General features: G+C 25.3%; 1 protein-coding gene across 6 annotated transcripts in view; it reads right to left on the bottom strand.

Moving 5' to 3' along the window:
• Nucleotides 1-15,412, bottom strand: part of LOC127289330 (vitellogenin receptor-like) — a 77,505-nt gene that overhangs the window by 39,830 nt on the left and 22,263 nt on the right. For 5 of the 6 annotated variants that reach the window (XM_051317191.1, XM_051317194.1, XM_051317193.1 and 2 more), the window contains 8 exons: nucleotides 12,151-12,265; nucleotides 10,182-10,328; nucleotides 9,870-9,974; nucleotides 8,938-9,096; nucleotides 8,002-8,220; nucleotides 5,693-5,858; nucleotides 1,063-1,258; nucleotides 72-260 (listed from right to left, as the gene is read on the bottom strand). In XM_051317191.1, the coding sequence (XP_051173148.1) occupies nucleotides 72-260; nucleotides 1,063-1,258; nucleotides 5,693-5,858; nucleotides 8,002-8,220; nucleotides 8,938-9,096; nucleotides 9,870-9,974; nucleotides 10,182-10,328; nucleotides 12,151-12,265 (1,296 nt within the window). The remainder of the gene's footprint in view (nucleotides 1-71; nucleotides 261-1,062; nucleotides 1,259-5,692; nucleotides 5,859-8,001; nucleotides 8,221-8,937; nucleotides 9,097-9,869; nucleotides 9,975-10,181; nucleotides 10,329-12,150; nucleotides 12,266-15,412) is intronic. The other variant, XM_051317195.1, reaches the window with a different exon arrangement.

Genomic DNA, 15,412 nt, shown 5'->3' with positions numbered 1-15,412 from the left:
AGCAAGTGCGTGCCCACTGTTATTTAATGTTTTTTTTATTTATAATTTAAATATTTATAATTAAAATATACCGCAGAATGATTTTGTAGACCGTGATAAATAATATTATCATATAGAACTTTATCGCTATTAATTACAGTTTTTAAATTCTTGCAAGTAAATTTGTTACAGGATTGAATTTGATCAAGAGACGCAAAATACAAATCGTCTTCGAATACTCCAAAAACAGAAAAACTGTTCCGCACAGTTTTCAACACTATCTAAAATTAATGAATTATTTTATATTAATGAAAAAGTATAATAATAAATACGCTGGGTTAGTGGAAAAAAAGGACACGTCGGATTTTCGTTGAAAAAGAGGACACGTCGCGTTTGAGTTGAAGAAAAGGACACGTCGAATTTTATATTTTTTTTAAGAAAATTTAAGTTAGTAACACTTTTTTTGAGGTTGACATTTAAATATTTATTTATTTATCACTTAACTGAAATAAATTATATTGGATAGAATGGTTAAAAATTAAATTATAATATTGAAAATTTAACCTTGTAATTTTATCTTAATTAAATTAAATTAAAAAATTTATAACTGTTATAAATTTTTTGCTGCATATACATCTTTCATCTTTTAATAAAGATAATTATAATTTTAATTTTTGTAACTTAGCGAAAACTGAAAATTGTATTAAACAAAAATATTAATTAAGATAGAATTACAAGGTTAAATTTTCAATATTATAATTTAATTTTTAACCATTCTAACCAATATAATTTATTTCAGTTAAGTGATAAATATTTAAATGTCAACCTCAAAAAAAGTGTTACCAACTTAAATTTTCTTAAAAAAATATAAAATTCGACGTGTCCTTTTCTTCAACTCAAACGCGACGTGTCCTCTTTTTCAACGAAAATCCGACGTGTCCTTTTTTTCCACTAACTCAGCGAATAATATTATTTTTTATATATGAATAATAGTATAAAATAAATTTAATGAAAAAGTAAACTTATTAATAATATTATTATTAATAATAATAATGACAATAAAACAATAAAAACAAATTATACCCTCATATCGGTCCCATCTAACTTAATTGATTGGATCATATGGTATTTTAAATCAAGCCAATACAATCGTTTATTGTATTCATCAATAGCCAATGCAAGTGGAGTAGTCACATTCTGTATGAGAATCTTTTGATTTTTTCCATTCATTCCAGCTACTAATATAGAGTTTGTTTCCCTACTATACCAATATATTAATCTGTAAAACAAAATTTACCAATTTTCTTCCTCTTCTGTAGTTATATCTCAGATATAGTATAATTTCTTACATGGAATTTGACACGGTGTTACAGGGTAAGTTTGGAAATATTACATTGCTATATTCAAGCAAGGTTTTAGGAAGAAAAGAATTTAAGTATGTTTCTAAAATAATTTAAATATACTACAAGTTTAGCTCGTTGGTTAAACTCAGGACTCACGCGGAGTAGGTGTACGATGTTTCAATACTTAGGATTTTACTTACACAATAAAAAGAAAACAAAAGAAAAAAAACTTGCAGTTTTTAATTATTTGAATTTTATTATATATATATATGTCGTAGGCCGATGGACATTTCAGGCCGTTAGCCAAAAGCATGGCTTATATTCTAATGGCCGGCCAGTAGAATACTGCGCTAATGGGCTACTAGACTGACATTCTTCAGGCCGTTAGAAGAAACTCTGTTTACATTATAATTCAACACACGTTAATTAATATAAATATTAGTAATTGCCTAAGGAGAAAACGAGGTATACAATTGAAAAGGTAAACAGAAGTAATAAGCTTTCATTTTGATTTATTTTACCAGGCAGAATATTCTGCTAATATAAAATTTTAAGAAATTCGAATTTTTAAATGTCATAATTTTCAATTCGATGAATTTTCATTTTCCGAAAATTAAAAGGGCTGAACAAACAATCGACAAAAAGATTTATTTATTATCAATTATTAATAATAATTATCTTTATTATTATTTTTATTATGCTGAAAGTTTAATTTATTTTTAGCGTTTACGAGACTCAACCTTCTATTTCGAAAGTCTGTGGTGAAGATGATGAGGCAAGTTCTTCAGAAGCTTCTGGTATTAATGCAGTCCTAAATTCTATTCCTCCATAATGTTCAATTTGTTAAATGAACATTGAAAATGATCACGGGAATCCATTGACAAATGATGAGCAAGATTTGATTTGTTCATTATGTGTAAGAGGAAAGTGTTTGAAAGATGTGCAAAATATCTTTAGCTGTACCGACTGTCGATCGCGGCACTTAGGTTTTAATAATATTCTTGGTGTCATAACTGACTTTAAAAATAACGTGTATCAAATTGGTACAAAACACGGTTTTATAAAAGGATGGTTTCCCAGGACTGATATAAAAAGTGTAGAAACTACGGTTTTATTAATAAATGACGTGCTTATGGGTGAATATTTAAGTTTACGAGAAGCTGCATCTCTGCAGTCCCTAAGTGGAGGTCAGGGGTACAAAAAATGCAATTGCAAAATTAATGAACATCAGTGCAGAACGAGAAGATGTGCTTGTTTTAAGGCAAATATTCTGTGCAACTCACGATGCCATTTGAGTTCTTCGTATTGCAATAAAATTTAACATAAAAATAGAAATTTGAACATGAAATCGTTAAATTATTAATGTTTCCTATAAATTGTTTCTTTTAATGGCCTAAAAATTGTCAGGCTAGTAGCCATCCAGCAAGTTATTCGGCTAATGGCCTATGCTATTGACTACTGGCCGGCCATTAGAATATAAGCCAGGATTTTGACTAACGGCCTGAAATGTCTATCGGCCTACGACATATATACTTATGTTGTTTCAAGGAAGAACGTCAACGAACTGTCTGAACGCGAGACTAACAGGTAATAGGAAAAACCCTTAGATCCTACATCACAATATAAATATATCATCTGATGTGAAAAAAATAGTTAAATATTAATAAATAATATTCATTAATATTAATTAACAGTAGTGTAAGCTTAAAGGAAGTTTACATGAGGCTTATAGTAATTTTATATGAAAGCATACATTAAGACTACACGAAGCTTACAGTAAGTTTACGGGAAGCTTACATTAAGGTTATATTAAGGTTAACTGTAAACTGACTACAATCTTACTCTGCACGGAAAAAAAAGTTCCGTAGGAATTCCCAAAATCGTTCCGAAAACGAGGATTTGTGCAAAAACCCGTAATTATTACAGACCTTTTATTCAGAAAAAGGATGGAACTTTTGAAGTAGATATTCCTGAATTATACGTAAAAATTCCGAACTATACAGTAATATTCAGTAATATTTAGAATTTTAGCGTTTTTTAATATACTGCTTTATTATTATTAGTTATTTTTTAATTTAAAGAATAGGTAATTATTTAAATTTATATATATTTTTTTGATGTAAGAAATTTATTACTTTATAAACAATTTTTAATTAAATATATATAATATTTATAGGTCTACACTGGACACAGACGACTAATTGAAATATCGCTCCACGTTGACGCTATATTAGTATGTCCCTTGAACGAATCTCGCACGGCAGAAAGGGGAACTATATTCACTCGTCATTCATGAAATAGAGCCATAAAGTTGCTACTAATAACGTTAATACCGTGATCTTTTAACGCTTGGGAATTTTTGGAACTATTTTAAGATAACTTTAATGCTCATATCGTACAAATTTATATAAATACAGCACAAATTTTACGCATATGGGGCATGTAAATTCTTTTGCGAAATAAGGATGACTGTTCATACTTCAAACGCTTGATTTTTATCTTCGTGTAACTTTTTCAATCTTCGACAAAAAGAGTTAAAACTTACAATTAGTACCTATACGTACTAACATGTAGATTACAGGAAAAATATAGCTAAACCTCCCTTAACTTCTACAATTTTTGACCTAAAGAAATACAAATTAGTATATGGGCATATCTCTAGAACCTTTAACTTTAATGTCCCTCGCATATATTTTGGTAATTTTAATAAATTTTTCGTTGGTTTTTGTTGGAAATATTAATGCTTGATACAATCAATCATTTCCAAAAGATTCCACTTTAATTTATTAAATACATAAATAATTATTTCAATTTTAATACGCGATTTTTAACAATGTCTACTTGTCCTTAACCATCCTTTCTGATGCTTTAAACGATATAGTTTTAGATTTAATAAAAATTACTAATTCTGAAATATGTTTTTTCAATGTTAATTAATCGGTGAACACATTTTCGCAGGGAAATTAATATTTTATTAGTTGTGAAAAAATTTATAAGCTTTTAAAAGTTGTCCCTCACTTTTAACCTTTTCGACCGTAATCATCGTATTAATGATTTTTCTTTTATAAGACAAGCGGCACGTTAAAATAACTTATGGGAAATCAAAGATCAAGTTACTATAATTATTTTGAGACATAATAAATTGATGTGCTTCATGTCTTCAAAAAACTATTATAAGTTAAATAAACGAAAACACGCGTGGACAAAATTTGAAAACAACCGTAATACGAGTGATACTTGATGAAAATCATATAAAAGTATTCGAAAAGTACTTGTATATATTTTCACATGTGCCATTTAACATCCCGTGAATGTGCTTCGAGAAAAAATATTTTATTGCAAAGATAATGTAAAAATATTCATCAATTACGGTCGACCGTAATCGACCGAAATTTTTTAGAAAGAAATTGTTATGTACGAAGTTGCCGATTATAATTTTTTTTATAGAAACTGTCATTAATTATTATTAAAACCTGAAGGTTAAGTTTTAATGTTTATTTCGAGACACAAAAATGGATCCAAAAAAATTCATTCTGAAAAAAGATAAGATGCGAGAGAAAAGAAAAATAGAAAAGGAAAAAAGAGAAAAGAAATTGGAAAGTTTACGAATATTAAATTTAAATAGAAAAAAGTCTATGAAAATTGTATGGTAAATTTTAAAAATTACAATTTTACATTTTTAAAACAATTCACTATAATAAAAATCTATTTTAAAATGTAATGTAAATATTCAAATAAAAAATTTATATATCTAGTTAATTTTTGATACATGCTTTTATACCCAGTGCATTATTTCAGTATTTTATTATTCATATAAATAATGAAAATATTAAACGAATTTTATTGCTTTTTAAAATTATAACCTATTAGAAAATTCCCTTCAACTGTTTTTTATCCTAAAAAGCAAACACCTGTTGAATATTTTTTTGTTACAGGTTAAAAATAATTCTCAATTTTAAATATTTATAACTTTTTGAAGACAACTTGTTTTATCTGTCCACTTGTATAATTGGAAAGCTTAGTTCTTGAAGTTTATGTAGACAGAGTTTCAATACTGTGCTCAAAAAAAAAAAAATTTTCTTATTGAAAAGTTAAAGGTTTCAAAGGTATGCCCATATATGTGCATTTTTACGTGTTGATTACAGGAATATTATATCGAACGGTTATAAGTTAATAAGGAAAGAAAGAAATTTTTTTTTTGAAAAATGACGAATAAAGGCACTTTAGCCCTCCTTAACAAACTATCGAGTTTGCATTTGTGTATGGTTTTAGAGCGAGTGCAACTCGCATTTATACAATTTTTAATTTTTAAATTAATAATGGAAATTTATAATATGATTTAAAAAATATTTTAAAGTTTTATATCTCACCCTGTCGTTGAACTAAGGGCAATGCATGTGGTGATTTGTTCAGTGATAATTACAGTACAATAATCTCCATCCTTGTTGCAAACTGCAATATGTTTGTTTCTGATATCTGAGAAGAAAATATTTTCAGTTTCACGATCTACAAACATATCTTGAGAACTAAGGAGACCTAATGAACAAAAAAATTCTTATTATATCACATTTTTAAGATTCTTCATCTATATTTTTAAACTTTTCAGTTTATTATTGAGAATGCTATCATCATAACCCCTCATCACGATTTATTCACTCTAAATTTGAATCAGCGAAAAGTATACAACTGATTCCAATTAGCGTATATACGCTGCAAAATCAGTGAAATTTCACTAATTCAGCAGTATATATATGCTGATTGGAATCAGTTGTATACTTATAGCTGAGAATCAGCGAAATTTCGCTGGTTCAAATTTAGATAGTTCGTATTAAAATGTTGATTAAAATCTACTGCGCAACCGTAAAAGCTACAATAAAGTGCTGCGCATAAATAATTGTTTAATTTATTTATTAAAATTTATTAATATTAATGTAAGCTTAACTGTAAGCTGACTACAATCTTACACTGCAGCTTGCGCACGGAAAAAAAACTCCGTAAGAATTACCGAATTTGTACCGAAATCGAGGATTTGTGCAAAAAACCGTAACTTTTCATGAATATTACGTAACATCTATCTAACTGTTCTGAAAGAATTCCGGAACTGTATCCGTAAGTCTTTGAACTTATCAATAAAAATAAATTCCTGAAAAAGTCTACAACTATTTCATAATATTTCAGGAATTCTCCCGTAGAAGTTACGTTTTTTTTTGCCGGAATATTTACAATCACCTTATTCGAAAAACCTACGTTTACAATTCCGGAAGAATTCCCGAACTCTGCCGTATGATAGGCGCACAAACTCTTCGTGCACGTTTTAATAGTGTGTGTTTGTGTCTATAAATTTTTTTAACATCAAAAGCATTTTTTACTGAAAATATTGCATCTAGGTAATAAATAATTAAAAATCGCTGTCAAGTTAAAGTATGAACTTTTTGTGTTGATGAAATGAACACTTTGTTTCCCCATGCAGATTTTTTGTTATCAATTTATGGTAACTTATTTAGTATTATAATAATTTTAAAACGGTGGTAAGTTGTACTTTTTGGGCGTTTGGAGTGATAGATTTTTAACATCAATTACTTCGTAATATTTTACAATAAAAGGTTCAATAATAGATCAATTCAGTCGTTTTTAAATATTCTCCAAGTTGTTCATAATATTGTTAAAGATACATACAGATTTTTTAATAAATAATGCAAAAAAGGTAATTTTTAAAAAATTTTCAATTTCAAAATTGAAAAATGCTTTTTCCTTTATGAATTATTGGCAAGATATATACCAGCTAAAACTTTTTTTGAGTTAAAATAATAAAAAAAATTTCATGTCGATAAATTAAATATGAGCACTTTTTTCACAAAAACTGTAACAGTACTTTCTCAGAAATTACAATCAAAAATGCAATTTCCATTTGGAAAATTAATAAACGCTAAAAACTACACGACCTAAGATTTACCAATCACGAAAATAACAAAAAAAAAATTTTTTAACACAACATATTTTACTCATTATGACAGCCGTTTGACAGGTTATATATGTCACCAGACGTTTCACGGTTTTGCCGAAAGGAGGAGATTGGCGCTGTTGCTAACCACCTGAAATACATAATCTACCAAAGGGCTGTCACAATCAGTAAAGCAGTATCAATATGTTAAATATTTAATAAAATTTTTTTTTGTTATTTTCGTGATTGGTAAATCTTAGGTCGTGTATTTTTTAGCGTTTATTAATTTTCCAAATAGAAATTGCATTTTTGATTGTAATTTCTGAGAAAGTACTGTTACAGTTTTTGTGAAAAAAGTGCTCATATTTAATTTATGGACATGAAATTTTTTTCATTATTTTAACTCAAAAAAAGTTTTAGCTGGTATATATCTTGCCAACAATCAATTATCCATAAAGGAAAAAGCATTTTACCATCTTGTTTTCAAGAAAAGGCTGTTGAAAATTTTCCAAAATTTTAGTATCAATGTAGATGGCGCTGCCTCACTTGGACCTGGCCTTAATAGAATGTATGCATTGTGTAGAAAAGAGTTCAAACTTTATGGTAATACCAAAAATTGTTCAAAAATTTTCAAAATTGACATATTAATATGTCTTTGAAAAAAAGGTGTCCCTTTGTTGGTCACTCTCCTTTACTATAATAAAATAAGAATAATAATAATAATAATATATACCTTACCTGTATTCAATATGATTTCTGGATTCGATCCATTTTTAAAACTTTTGTAAATTAATTGAGTGTTAATATTATCTTCGACAATCCAATAAATGTAATTCTCATGACGAGCAATACTAATAACTTTCGATTTACTTGAAACCAAATTTGAAATCTTTCTCGTTGCTAATTGCATTTTATGAATTTCTCTTTGCGTCGCAAATAATAATTCAGCGTCATTACCTGTTAATAATAAATTGCGGTGTATAATACATAAAATAATACATTTTTCAGAAAAAAAAATTATTTTTTGCAACACTAACCTCTAAAGTTAAATTTTACACACCGAAAATTGTGTATAGAAGCTCTTTTTCAAACGGTGTGTAAAGTGATTCACTTTACGCACTTAAATTTACTTTACGCACTGAAATATTACTTTACACACTGAAATTTACTTTACGCACCGAAATTTCTCTCACATAATATAAGGATTGTTTTAGACCATACAAAACCACAAAATTAAAAAACGAACTTTACTATTAAATTTATACACTCCTACTTAATGATATTTTTCCTGATCTTCAATTGATTTTTTTAATTCTATACAATCGAAATTATTCTAATAGAGAGTTGGAATTCTTCATAATAGGTACTTAACTTTAGAGGTGGGTGTTGCAAAAAATGTTGTATGATACACGTGCGTAAATCTGATTATACTCGTGTGATTTGCATCACTCGTAAAATCACTCACTTTACGCACTTGTATCATAAATAACTATTTTTTAATAAACAAAAAAATAAATAAAGCTGAATACTTCTTTTAATTTCTCGATTAATTTCAAAAAAATTTGAGAAAAATATCTTGACAATTATTCAAATGTATTCAAAATATTGATCTTTTGAAAAAATTATAAAATTTAATTTAATTATTTTATATACATAATTAAAATTTATTTTTACCTTCATATTTACAAGAACTTTTAACAGAAGTATTATGAATAATATCCCAAGGTGATACATGATATGCAACATATCCTGGGCTACAACGGCATTCATAGCCACCTATTGTATTTATACATTCATGACTGCAAATTCCATAAATTTCACATTCATTAATATCTGAAAAATAAATAAAGCAAAAATTTCCCACTTACATGTATCTAGAATAATAAAAAATTAATTTTAAAAATGTGCGTGAAAATTTTATAAAGAAATTTATTTTTCTCCTATTTAATAATTTTTCCGTTTATTTTAATTATCCATTTTTTTTATAGAAAAAAAAACATTTCACTTATGAAAAAAAATATAAGTAAAAAAAAATAATTAAAATAATTTTTTTTTTTAATATCGAAAATTGAATCTAATTAAGGAGGTTATATCGCTTTACTGAACTAGTCAAAACATAATACATTTTTTTCTGATTTGATTCACTTTGTAAATTAGAAAGTTTGGCAACACTGCTTATATTATTATAGAATTAAAAAATTATAACATTAATATAATAAATTAATAATAAAATATAATATTATATTATTATATTATTTTTCATAATTTATCTTATTTATATGGGCGATTCCACGTGAAATTTACCTATGACCCTCTAAATTCGTTTAAATACATTTTTTCTCGTTTCTTTGTAAAAAAAATATGAAATACGTATTTTTTTATTTTTGTATAATTATAGCCAAATTTTTTAGTTATGAATTTTCAAAATTTTGACTTTGTGAAAGTAGACCTTTTTTCAATGACTTATATCTCTGAAAATATTGAATTTGGTAAAGTCTTTTAAAAGAATAAAAATTTTAATTTTTCTTCAACTTTTAAGAAATTTAAGAAAAAAATCAAAAAAGATCAAATTCAAAAGAGAATTATTTATATATTTTATTTATTACCTTCACAGAATGAATTATTTTTTAATGTAAAACCTTCTCTACAGGAACAAAGCGGTCCACGAGGTGTATTTTTACAAAAATGTTGACATGTGCATCGTTTGGTCGCTAAAAAAAAACTTTTAAAATATATATTTAATACTTAATTTAATCATATTTAAATATTCAACTAATTTTTCTTATAAAAAAAACTCTATTGTAAAAGTAAATGAAATAAATAATAATAATAATAATTTCCCAAAAAATTATCAAAGAAATTATGAAAAGTGATTACAATTATAGGGCTTAAAATACAATTTTTAAAAATATTCTTACAATTTTTACAATCGCCACCTTCATCGGAATTATCACCACAATCATTGTTTTCATCGCAAGTTAAATTTAACGAAATACATTTAGTATTGTTACACAAATAACGATTAATCGTTTGATTACAATCCTTGGGCGACACTCGAAGATTTTCTATAACAATTTTTTATTTCTTTTAAATAAAATTTTTGTGCACAACATAAACATATAAAAATTTTTCATTTTATAAATTTGAAAAGAATAATTTTAATGAATTCTCTTACTAAAGAGAATATACTTATTTATTTAAAAATATTTTATTTTTTTTACAAAATTTTGTTTATAATATTTAAAAAAAAGGGTAAGTGCATCAATTACGGTGCGTTTATAAAAAATAACTATTATTGGGAGAGACCGGGGCTATTTGGCGCAGGGGTTGCTTGGCGCACTTGAGTTTATTTTAAAAGTGTTAAGTTACATTAATTTTTCTCTTTATTCTGCTTAAAGTACTTGATGAACTGTAAGTTTGTACAAAATTTCATTAATATTCATTAATTATTGTGGAGTATTAGATTAAAATAACTGATTTTGGCACTCCAAAGTAATTTTTTAACTTCTTCATTTTTTTATGATATCTCTTTAAAAAATTAATTTTAGAAAAGCTCAAATATTAAGTTTTGAGCTCTATACATTTGTTATTAAGAAACAAAAAAATTTTTTTGATTTATATTAACAGTTTTTATAAAAAATTAATAAATATTGCAAAAGTACATTCGGGGTTAAGTGGCGCGGTTATCTGAAAATTTCGTTAAATATTAATAAAATGAAGTTGATTATATGAAATTTACACATTAATAAGCACCAATAACAATCCTGTTAAAAAAATTTAACCGAATAATGGTTTTTAAATATTCACAGCGTTATTATAAAAAAAAAAATATTTTTTGGTAATTTTACGATTTCATTTAAATCAAATTTCATTTAATTTAAATGAAATTTTCTAATTTTTAAATTTAAAATAATTTTATTGTAAAATTACAATACAAGACTTATTTTGTTAAGTCTTATATTATTTAAAATTTAAATCATATAATTTAATTTTAATTTCACTCCTGCGCCACGCATCCCCGGGCCGGGGTTGCTTGGCGCGCTTAGCGCAGCTTCAAATAAAGTGGTATAAAAATAAAAGTATTAAATATATTTCAACTTTTTTTTTTTTTTTTTTTTAATTAAAGCTGATATGTTACAACAAGTTTTCTATAAATTAACTTTTTAAAAAAAGGAAAAATGAGTGAGTTACACAACAAAGAGTAAAAAGTGCGCCAAGTAACCCCGGTCTCCCCTACTATTATATTTAATATATAACTGTTGCAAAATGATTTTTAAAAAAAATTTTTAATCTTTTTGATACAATAATTACTAATAAAGATGCAAATTTAAACAATTATTTATTTAATTTTTTGATATGAAATTTTTCCCCTCACCGTAATTAAAATATTTTTAAGATTTCTATTGGCTTTCAATTACGGTGAGCAAAGTATCTTCAAAATATACGTAATTTTAGTCACCATTATATTGACAAACAAAAACTAATTCAAATGGACCTTAATATAAAATTATGGTACTAGTTTTAATTTCTCATATTTGTTTAAATAATCAATTTTTATAAAGTTAAAATTTTTTTTATTATCTAAATAACATAAACTTTTAGTTTAATAAGTCTTAAATTGACTTTTTACCATAGAAATGTCGAATTTTCTATTTCAAAGATGTGACTATAATCGCGCTGTAATTAACACATATTTACCCTATAGAATTTATTTTTATTTCTCTTTTTTAATTATTTAAAATTGTAATTTTTGTCAATAAAATATTCTAATATGCATTAAATAAATCTAGAATAATGTTTTGTGATTTATTTACATACAGAAATTATATAATTTAATGAAATTTTAATCATTTAGTAAAATTATATAAAAAAAAAAAAAATTCTCACCACAATTTATTTCATCGCTTCCATCGGGACAATCTTGTGTGCCATCACAACGTGAATTATTATTGATACAAACTCCGTCTTTGCACTTAAAACCCGAGCAGGATATTTGTTTTAACTAAAAATAACAAATGTATTTTCAATACATAAAGAAGCCAAATAATTGAAATTAATACTTATATCGAAACTAAAATTTTGTAAAATTTTCCACAGTATTTACTTGAAAACAAGACAATAAAATGCTTTTTTCCTTTAGGATAATTGATTATTGTCAAGAAATACACCAGCTAAAACTTTTTTTGAGTTAAAATAATGAAAAAAAATTAATGACAATAAATTAAATATGAGCATATTTTTTTATGAAAACTTTTAAAATATTTTCTCGGAAATAACAAAAAAGAATGCAATTTTCATTTGGAGAATTAATGAACACCAAAAAATACACAAGATAAGGTTCACCAATCACGAAAATAACAACAAAAACTTTTTTTTAACTATAACACATCAACACTATATAATTGATTTTGACAGCCATTTGATAGGTAATATATGTCATAAGACGTTTTGCGATTCTGTCAACAGGAAGAGATTATTGTTGCTAACTAAAAAAAATATCACTTCCCAAATGGCAGTCAAAATTAGTAAAATAATGTCGATATGTTATATTTAAAAAAAAATAGTTTTTGTTGTTATTTTCGTGATTAGTGAACCTTAGCTGGCGTATTTTTTAGTGTTTATTAATTCTTCAAATGAAAATTGCATTCCTTTTTGTTATTTTCGAGAAAATATTTAAAAAGTTTTCGTAAAAATATATGCTTCATATTTCATTTATCGTCATTAAGAGCATTTGAACCTTCGTGACGTCACAAATCATGGCGCATGACACGCAAACTTCTCAGGTATGTGAAAAGCACAATTTTGAATATTTTTTAAAAAAAACCTTTTGGAAAATGTTCAGAATAACATAGACTCTGTCTGTTATGTGCGGAAAATTCAAAATTTTGCGTTTAAAACGTTTTTTAAACAATGTTTAAGTTGGTTGTCACAAGTAAGGAAAAATACACGAATTGCTTATATGTAGGCCATTTTTGGAAAGACTAGGATAAAAATTGGAAAATTCTCATGTAATTTATCAAATATTTAAATTAATTTTATTATAAATAATAATTAAAATTGCTTATTACTAATTGAACAATAAATTGTTGTTGTTTATTTACTTTTTTTAAAAAGCACATATAAGAAAGCATTTTTTTGACAGCTTTCTAAATTATTCATCTCAATTTTGTAAAAAATAAAGGCCAAAAAACCAATTTATTTTTCAATTTTTCAACTAAATAATTATTGTTTTTTATTTAAAAAATTGCAAAATGTTTGAATTTTCAACATTTTTTACAACATTGAGATGAGTAATTTAAAAAATTCTCAAAAAATTGCTTTTTTATATGTGCTTTTTGAAAAAAGTACATAAAAAAACAATAATTATTTATTTAAAAAATTAAAAATAATTGGATTTTTAACTTTTTGTACAACATTGAGATGAGTAATTTTAAAAATTCTGAAAAACATGCTATTTTATATGTTCTCCTTTAAAAAAAAGATGAAAAACAATAATTAATTATTTGCAAAATTGAAATACAATTTGAAATTTAATCTCTTTTTTATACAATATTGAGAATAGCAATTTAAAAAATTGTCAAAAGATTGCATTTTTATATGTTCTTTTTGAAAAAATTATATGAAAAACAATAATTATTAATTTAAAAAATTAAAGAATAATTCAATTTTTAAACAAATATTTTTCACAACTTTGAAATTTGCAAATAGCAAAATTAGGAAAAAACTGCATTTTTGTATTTTTTTTTTTTTAAAGTAAATAAACAACAATTTATTGTTTAATTAGTAATAAACAATTTTAATTATTATTTATAATAAAAATTAATTTAAATATTTGATAAATTACATGAGAATTTTCCAATTTTTATCCTAGTCTTTCCAAAAATGGCCTACATATAAGCAATTCGTGTATTTTTCCTTACTTGTGACAACCAACTTAAACATTGTTTAAAAAACGTTTTAAACGCAAAATTTTGAATTTTCCGCACATAACAGACAGTGTCTATGTTATTCTGAACATTTTCCAAAAGGTTTTTTTAAAAAATATTCAAAATTGTGCTTTTCACATACCTGAGAAGTTTGCGTGTCATGCGCCATGATTTAAGATTTAACATTAAAACAACACGTAATACCTTTAAAAAAAACCTACCAATTGAACCTAAATTGCAGTAGACTAAGAATAATCAATTTTATTCCATTTTCTGGGATAGAATGTTTTCCTGGAAAATGAAAAAATTCCTTACAAATTCAAATAAAATTAATCAGCATGTCTCTATTATTTTTTTACCTTAAAACAACACGTAATACCTTTAAAAAACCTACCAATTGAACCTAATTTGCAATAGACTAAGAATAATCAATTTTATTCCATATTTTGGGATAGAATGTTTTCCTGGAAAATGAAAAAATTCCTTACAAATTCAAATAAAATTAATCAGAATGTCTGTATTATTTTTTTACCTCAAAACAACACGTAATACCTTTAAAAAACCTACCAATTGAACCTAAATTGCAATAAACTAAGAATAATCAATTTTATTACATTTTGTGGGATAGAATGTTTTCCTGGAAAATGAAAAAATTCCTTACAAATTCAAATAAAATTAATCAGCATGTCTCTATTATTTTTTTACCTTAAAAAAACACGTAATACCTTCAAAAAAACCTACTATTTGAACCTAAATTGCAATAGACTAAGAATAATCAATTTTATTCCATATTTTGGGATAGAATGTTTTCCTGGAAAATGAAAAAATTCCTTACAAATTCAAATAAAATTAATCAGCATGTCTCTATTATTTTTTTACCTTAAAACAACACGTAATACCTTCAAAAAAACATACTATTTGAACCTAAATTGCAATAGACTAAGAATAATCAATTTTATTCCATATTTTGGGATAGAATGTTTTCCTGGAAAATGAAAAAATTCCTTACAAATTCAAATAAAATTAATCAGAATGTCTGTATTATTTTTTTACCTCAAAACAACACGTAATACCTTTAAAAAACCTACCAATTGAAATTAAATTGCAATAAACTAAGAATAATCAATTTTATTACATTTTGTGGGATAGAATGTTTTCCTGGAAAATGAAAAAATTCCTTACAAATTCAAATAAAATTAATCAGCATGTCTCTATTATTTTTT

The sequence above is a fragment of the Leptopilina boulardi genome, unplaced genomic scaffold (assembly GCF_019393585.1).
Source record: "Leptopilina boulardi isolate dan_hultmark-lab unplaced genomic scaffold, ZJU_Lbou_2.1 LbouV2_405, whole genome shotgun sequence".
Taxonomy (NCBI): Eukaryota; Metazoa; Arthropoda; class Insecta; order Hymenoptera; family Figitidae; genus Leptopilina; species Leptopilina boulardi.
This window is presented reverse-complemented; position numbering and strand designations above follow the sequence as displayed.